At 23.7% G+C, this 8,829-nt stretch overlaps 1 protein-coding gene across 3 annotated transcripts in view; it reads left to right on the top strand.

The window, feature by feature from the left end:
• The first annotated feature begins 2,276 nt into the window (after window positions 1–2,276).
• Window positions 2,277–8,829, top strand: part of LOC126895596 (uncharacterized) — an 8,711-nt gene continuing 2,158 nt past the window's right edge. For 2 of the 3 annotated variants that reach the window (XR_007701675.1, XM_050667659.1), the window contains exons 1-2: window positions 3,511–3,647; window positions 6,697–6,829. Coding sequence is in view for 2 of the 3 variants with exons in the window: in XM_050667659.1 (XP_050523616.1) it covers window positions 3,612–3,647; window positions 6,697–6,829 (169 nt within the window). In the remaining variant the exon portion in view is untranslated. Of the gene's footprint in view, window positions 2,406–3,510; window positions 3,648–6,696; window positions 6,830–8,829 lie in introns of those variants that run through there. The other variant, XM_050667660.1, reaches the window with a different exon arrangement.

Here is an 8,829-nt window from a genome sequence, read left to right as displayed (position 1 = left end):
TTGAATCTAAATGAGATAAATATCAAATGATTTGAAAATTTTATTTTAACTCAAAAAAAATGCAAAAATGTATTGGCCACAGACGGATTTGAACGTCGTATCCTAGGCATGTAAAACACAAGTGTTACCGACTCGGCAACTGTTCGTAGCTTTCGTGAAGGGAAAAAATTGGCTATTTAAGCTAACTCAAATTTAAAAATTACTTTTTCGACTTTAAAAAAGTAAAAAATGTTAATAAGTATAATATCATATGTCTTATGAACTTTATTCTATGTCAATGAAATTATATAATATTCATGAAAGTCAGTTTATTCCCCTAATAAAATATTTTAAAATAAAATAAAATACAAAACCTAGAATTTTAATAAAAAATAGCATATTTTTAAATACGGTAGCCTTTTGCGCATAGAAGATAGGTCGTCGGGACAAATTTTTTTTTTTCAATTTATAGTACATATAATAAGCTTTAATTTGATATATGTTTAAAGGACGCAGTATTTCCGGAACATTTTCAAAAATTAAGTTGAAAAAGTTAGTTTTTGTAAAAAAGTTGCTATTTTAAATCCCCCCTGTGAGCAGAATAAGTGTTAGATTTTCAAAAAAAAATGATATCAAATGAAAGAAAATTACCTAAGGTTTCAATATAAAGAAATATTATTTTGATTAGTTAATATTTGAAAAAGTTATGGCAGTTTTAAGTACAAAAAACATCGTTATAAAAGGTGATTTTTATCGCAAATATTACATTTTTTTTATAATTTCGACAGCCATTTGCACATAGAAGATAAGGTGTCGGGACAAATTTTTTTTTTTCATTTTATAGTACATAAAATAAGCTTTAATTTGATATATGTTTAAAGGACGCAGTATTTCCGGAACATTTTCAAAAATTATGTTGAAAAAGTTAGTTTTTGTAAAAAAGTTGCTATTTTAAATCCCCCCTATAAGCAGAATAAGTGTTAGATTTTCAAAAAAAAAATGATATCAAATGAAAGGAAATTATCTAAGGTTTCAATATAAAGAAATATTATTTTGATTAGTTAATATTTGAAAAAGTTATGGAAGTTTTAAGAAAACAAAGTGAAAAAAATGACAAAATTTACCGATTTTTAAATTTGTAATTTTTTTGGATATTTCCCCCATTTGCGGGGAACTAGGGAATATTTTTCAATTTTTAAGGGTAATGTCTTCAACTAGATACGATTTGTGATCTTTTGACGTATTATTGAAAGAAATCGGTCCAGTGATAGCTGAGAAAAAGTAGTGACACACACACACAAAAAAAAAAAAATAAATAAATAAATAAAAACATCATGGTAAAATTAATACCTTCTCAGCTTCGCATCGAAGCTAAAATAAATTAATGTTCACATGACTATCAAGATGAATTTTATAAATTATCCATATCATACTTTTTTCACTATTGTGGTATATTTACGTTTTTATAGCTACCTCCCCATAAGAGGAGGTTTCTTAACCATGGATATTGTAGTATTGATAGTTAATCCATCGTGGGGAGAGGGATAACGTATTCAATTATTGAACTGATGACTCTTTCAACAAATGAAACCGCATCTTTTATTTTTCATGTACATTTAAATATATTATAAAGTGAATTGAAATATAAGTGAAATTTTAAATGTAAACAATACACTAATTTTTTAATCTTTGGTTTAATTGATGATGTTTTAAACACGCAGCGTTTAAAACAACAAAATTTACATTAGTCTTATTGGAAATTTAAAATGTTTAAACTGTTTTTTCTTTTAACATTTTTAAATCTCTGATTGGTGCAAAACAGATTAAAATTCTGTTAGTATGGTATTTACAAACAGAATTGTATTTATGTAATATTAATATTACATTTAGTATTATTTGACATTAGTCACTAGTATTAAAAAGCAGTTTCCTTGTTAAAATATTACTTCAAAAAAAGTTGAATTCAGAAAATTATTATTGATTACTTACGGATAATTATTTACTCTTTTTTACTTTGAACTCAAGTTTATTTAATTGTCTAATTTTATTAAAATGCTTATATTTTTATTACTTCAGTAATAAAATTGAGAAATTAGGATAAATTTTTGAACAAATACACATGATATTAAAACAGTATTAATCTAGAAATAAATATTTATTTATTACGAAAATGTTAGAATTATTACAAAAATAAGTAAATTTTACGCATATTCAATTAATCATATTTTTTTTAAATATCAATAAAGTTTACATTATAAAATGTGTTATTACGTTTTTCACTATAAAAATATTAATATACTTGAACCCGTAAACACAAATATAAAATAAGTTGTTGAGATTTCTAAAAATTTAATGTTGATATAAATCACAATACATTTTAAAATATTAGTACGAATATTAACAAAGGAGCTAGAATAATTTTTAAGGTAATTAATTCTAATTTTAATAATATAATAATTCAATTATTTAGTTGATTGCAATTATTTATTACATAGTTGCATGTTATAGTTATTTTGAACATTAACCCTACGTTCTACAATTAATAAAACTAATTTAAAATTTTTTTTTTGGTTATCTTTAGTTACATTATATTCTTGAATCAATAGCAATATAATACTTTTTATGTTCATCCCATATGCATTGTAAGGGTGTTAAATTCGTTTTTTCAAATGGGAACACATATTTTGAATTTAATAAAATTTTTATTATGCGATATTATTTGAAAAAACAAATTTAACACCCTTACAATGCAGAAAGGATGAAGTATTACATTTTTATTGATTCAAGAATACAATGTAACTAATAAATGTAACCAAAATATTTGTTTAATTATTTTTATTCTGTAAGTATTTGAGTGGGTAACGATAAAAAAATCACTCTGTATATTTAAAAAGTTTATTTATCATATAATGATCTAATAAATAAAATGACTGGTCGATAATAACTTTTGTTTCATCATTTCAAAAATTATTACCATTTTAAAATATAGACTAGATTATAATTTTTATCAAACGCGTTATTTTTCAAAGTGACTAAACCGATTCACATATATTTAGCTTTAAACATTTCTTAGCCATACTTCTCCTCTTGTAAAATATTTTAATAACTTATAAAATAATGGGTCAAAAGATGTATCGAATAATAACTTTTTTAATTACGTCATTTTTATTTTAAAAGCTAGATAAATAGGTATATTTTCATTTAAAAATTTTAAATTCACATCCTTATATGGTATAAGGGATGAATTAAACAAGTAATCAATAACGTATTAATCAAAAAATTTATGAAACTAAAAAAAGACTCAAAATAATTGTATTAACATGATTATTATTTTTAGAGAAATCGAGTTGTTACCGTTAAAAGAACCACTCTGTATATCTTATTATTTTTCAAATAACTTGTGTAGAAAAATAATGTATGATGACATCTTGATTTTAGCGTTATATTAAATAAAAGCTAAACTACTGTTTGTAGACACGTAATTCATATTTATAATGTTGATAGTATTTATACAATTATAGTTTGAAAATCAAAAAAATTAATTATATGTTTTTCCCGAGCAACTAAAAATGCTTGTTTCTATTATACAATTTTTGAAAGTAGATGTTAATATATTTTTTTTGCAGTAAAAAATGATGATCGTGTCATTACAATTATTAAGTATAATGGTAAGAATCATTAAGTATTTATTTTAATTAGCTATTTATGAATTGTTATGATAATTAACGAGATACAGAATCGTATAAACTAATTGTAGACCTTCATTTTTAAATTTGTCAACACGACTTGTGTCAATAAATATCGTTAAAGTAACTAGGCGATGATATCACAAGTTGATTAATTTATTTCATTTTTGGACGCTATTTATGCCATTAACTATAATTGCCAATGAATACTTAGAAGTTTTAAGAATGTATTATTTATTGACAATAGTATATATTAATTTCAATTTAGAACTATTATAAATAGGGATTTTAAAGCTAATATGTTGTTGGTAACAGACGTGAAAAATCTCTTTGACGAATATGATCGGTTATGATAAATCAGACACATGATATTGCCATGGGAAGGGATAAAAAACTTTTATGATAAAAATCAGCATGATAGCTATACATCCATACCACGATTCTTTTTTATTTGTATTATTATATCATGATGTTAATATAAACTATGAGACATACATAAATTGCTTATTTTTATTATGCCTATTTAAAATATTTTATTTATTTTAAAATAGTACATTGATGAATTTACCTACAAAAAATAATAACCAAGGCTTAAAATTTAACTTCCAAATTTGTAGGATTAATGTTTGTACCAGTTCGGTTTATATGTGATTAATTTAAAGATTTCCTCCGTATATTTTTCATAAGATAAAGAAAAATAACTCTAATATTTAGCTTTCCGGAAAATTTGTTCAGTAAATTAATATATGATTGTCATCGAGTACGGTTGTTCTTATTTAGGTGTTACTATTTTTTGAAAAATGGATATTTATTGTTAATGCCACAAATTTTTACACTTACGCCACTGGTCTGTCATGGCGAAAATGACTATCGTATGCAAAAATATGCAAATAATATATTATATTTTACATTTTATAACATTATATTGCTATAACTTTATAAAAAATGCATGAATCAATTCTGTTCTTTAATGATAAATACGTTATGTATACTTCTTTCATCCAACATACTTTTTTTATAATTCGGACCACTTCCTTTATACAGAGGAGAGGGTTCAAAACTTAAAAAAATGGAAGCACAGTGGGGTCGCGGCACAGTGTAGACGAAAAATAGATGGGACAAGTATAAGATGATATCTGACAGTGATTAAAATCACTATCATTAGAAACGCTTCGATGCAAATCTGTAGATAGTGTTCACTTTTAAGATATTGGTAGATTACTTCAAAAGCAAGCATAACTCTTATTCCTATAACTTTATCCCGATTTATAATTATAATATATGAATACATAATAATTATAGTAATTAAATTTAGTAGGAAATTGATATTTAATAATATTGTAATTTTTACGGAGATATTATAAAAATTAAATATAATTTAAAAAAACTAAAAAAACACGCTTTTAAAGCACATTGAGCTAAAAATTATTTTTAACTTTTTAGTTCAATATGCTTTAAAAGCGTGTTTTTTTAGTTTTTTTAAACTATATTTTTATTTTTATAATATCTCCGTATAATTTATAATTTTTGGGGGGATTTCCCCCATTACGGGAAACGAGGGAATTTTTTTTCAAATTTTGAGGATTATGTCTTCGACTAGATACGATTTGCGATCTTTTGACATATTTTTCATCAAAATTGGTCTAGCGAGAGCTGAGATTGATCGTTCACAGACACAAAAAAAAAATTAAAAAAATCACCATAGTAAAATTAATACCTTCTTAGCTTCGAATAGAATATATACTTTAGAAACATTATAAATTAATGATTTTAATTGTCTATATGGAGAATTTGGAGGATTAATTTTTATGAAGCAACTTTTTATTTGATAAAGGGGAAATTTTTTTTCAATTTTTGAGGGTAATATCTATAATGTATACTATTTTAATATAAATAAGAATATCCTTCTCACAAGAGGAGACTATAGTCCTTGATAATCATTGAAGTTATTCAATCTAAGTGAGATAAATCGAGCAATATTTGAATTTTTTTCCACCTCAAAAAGAATTAAGAATAAAATGCAAACAAAGTCATTTCGATGGGCAGGGTTCGAACTTCTCACCCCGAATCTGACAGACTGTAGAGTTACCGATGTGGTAACTATACATCACATTCATTTGTAGCTAAATAGATCAATTTAAGCTAGTTCCAAAATTCAATGTCGTTTATTTGAACTTAATTGAGGTAAAATATTCAAAAGTTAAAATAACTAAGATTAGTCTAATAACTAAGATAGGTTAAAATTTATATTCAATGTAAGTTATATTCATGTACTTTTTATAAAAATCAGTGACATTATTACTATGGCAAACGCTTCTAAGGTACTTTAAAATAACCAAAAAAAATTTTAACACAACAGATAGGTCGGAAATAATTTTTTTAAAACTTATAGAGCATAACATAAACTTTATTTAACATATGATTAAAGGACACAGTATTTTTGAACAAATTCTACTTAACTTTTGTAATAAGTTAAGTTGAACAAATAATCTTTTGAGCAAAAGTTAATAATTTGAATATCTCCTGTGGGTAGGTAAAGGGTCAAATTTTCAAAAAATTTATATGATATAAAATAGAAATACGTCAAGTATTGGTATAAAAAAAATTATTGGGTATGTTTATTTTTTAAAAATTTATGAAGTTTTAAGGAAAAAATGTATAAAAAAAGACGCAATTTACCGATTTAAAAAATCATAATTTTTTGAGGATTTCCAAGATTTTACAAGGATCGAGGGAAATTTTTTTAATTTTTAAAGGGCAATATCTTCAATTAGATACCATCATTTGAGTAATTTAAAGGTATCGTTCAAAGAAATCTATCCGGCGAGAGCTGTGAAAAAGTTGCAACAGAAAAAAAAACACATTATAGTAAAATCAATATCTTTTTTCAGCTTCGGATCAAAGCTAAAATGCCAATAAAAGAAATGCGCATTCAATACTATTAATCTGTTATCTATTATTAAAGTATTATTAATATTATAATAATAAAGTAATAATATAAGCTCACTAATATTTGGATTGTTGTTTGCAGTGTTTTAAATACGTAATATCAAATGGCCAAACATTTGACCACAAGGATTTTAATAAATTTAAACCAGCATATCTGTTTTTGGGACAATGTTTAAAGAAAATAAATATTTCGGATAGTTTATTTAAACCAGGAAGTAAATAATTCTGTATAAATAATCAGTTTTGAGCATAGACAACACAAACAAAATCTAGCTAAGAGAAAATAATTCTATAAAATAATATTTAAGTTCTGATCATAATAACCTTTGTAATTTTCATCTGGATAAATATAATGATAATTGTGATTATTATTTAGTTAATATGATCAATGATTTTTTTAAAAAAAAAAGTTTGAAATGTAAATAAATACAAATGTTGATTGCTTGTTGATAATTATAGAAAGATATTTTGATTATCTAATTATTATCATGCTTATATAACCAATAAATGGTATAAATGACGTTAATTTATAATCAAAAAATAAGATTTTTGATACGGAATTGCTGTTTTATAAATTTTCAATTCAAATTTATATGTCAAATAAATTCAAAGATAATTAAAATAATAATATAGTATTATTAATTCAATATTATTAATATTAATTCAAATATTATTATTCATTATAAATTCAAAATATAATGTTTTAAATATTAACATACTTTTAAAAGTAATAAAATGAAAGTTGATTAAATATATTTTATTATAAGATAATTGATCTATACATTTTTCAAAAAGTTATAGCAATTTAAAGTTGAAAATTTAAAATCGAAAATTTTTACACAAAAATAGCATTTTTTTAAATACGGAAGCCGTATGTACGTAAAAGATAGGTCATCGGGAAATTTTTTTTTTTTTTAATTGATAGTACATAACATGAGCATTAATTTGACATATGTTTAAAGTATGCAGTATTTTCGGAACATTTTCAAAAAATAAGTTGAAAATGATTAGATTTGTAAAAAGTTGCTATTTTAAATCCTCTCTTGTGGGTAAGTAAAGTGTCAAATTTTCAAAAATATTTTATCAAATAATAGGGAATTACTTAAGGTTTCATATAAATAAAAAATATTTTGATTTATTTATTTTTCAATAAGAATTGGCACTTTTAGGAAAAAAAGAAAAAAATGTCTAGATTTACTGATTTTAAAAGTCGTAATTTTTAGGGGATTTTCACCATTTACGGGAGGAAATTTTTTAATTTTTGAGAGTAATTTCTTCAACAAGATACAATTTTCGATAATTTGTTGTATTTTTGAGAAAAATTTGTTCAATAAGAGCTGAAAAAAAGTAGTGACAGACACAAAAAAAAATAGGTCTGGGAATTATATAAATTTATAAATTTTATTAAGTTATTCTGAACATATCACCAGACAGTACAAATTTTTATTAATTGACTAGTAATGTGTTATTATCGGAATTTTAAAATTAGGGAGATTAACGGAATTGATCCTCTTTATTGGGAGAAATATTTCTTTGTTACTTTATAATTCTGTAACAAAATTGCACAAACTTAGAAATCATCAAAGCGACTCAAACAAAATGTATATATTCATATAATTACCAGTCCTATTTATCACTAATAAGAAAAAAATTTAAAAATGTTGTTTTTTATTTTTGTTAAACATTTTAAATAGCCATTTTTTAGTCCTTTTCTTTAAAAAATTTGAATGGATCGATAAGTTATCGACGATAACATCATTAGGATAAGTATTTATTAAGTTGCAAATACTTTATTACTCAGAGTGGGTTAATAGTAGTGATGGGCATTTTTGAATATTTAAACCATCGAATAGTATTCGATAGTTTTTTAAAACTATTGAATAACTATTAGAATAGTTCCAATAGTGGACAACTATCGAATAATTCGATAGTTACTATTTGATATTTCCCATCACTAGTTAATAGCGTGGGTAAGTACATTTCGTATTATAAATGAATCGCTAACTGCAGAAAGCGGACACGTCCACTTTTTACAATTGTTAGGAAATGACTAAAAACTGAATATTAATTGGAATAATAAAGATATATTATAAGAACAATATTCATTTGCTTAAGTATGTTTATAATATTTTAGCCTTCAATTTTAGCTTCGATGCGAAGCTGAGAAGGTATTGGTTTTACTATGATGTGTGTTTTTTTTTTTTTTTTTTTTTTT

This window comes from Daktulosphaira vitifoliae, unplaced genomic scaffold, assembly GCF_025091365.1.
Source record: "Daktulosphaira vitifoliae isolate Bord-2020 unplaced genomic scaffold, ASM2509136v1 Scaffold_1, whole genome shotgun sequence".
Lineage (NCBI taxonomy): Eukaryota > Metazoa > Arthropoda > Insecta > Hemiptera > Phylloxeridae > Daktulosphaira > Daktulosphaira vitifoliae.
This window is presented reverse-complemented; position numbering and strand designations above follow the sequence as displayed.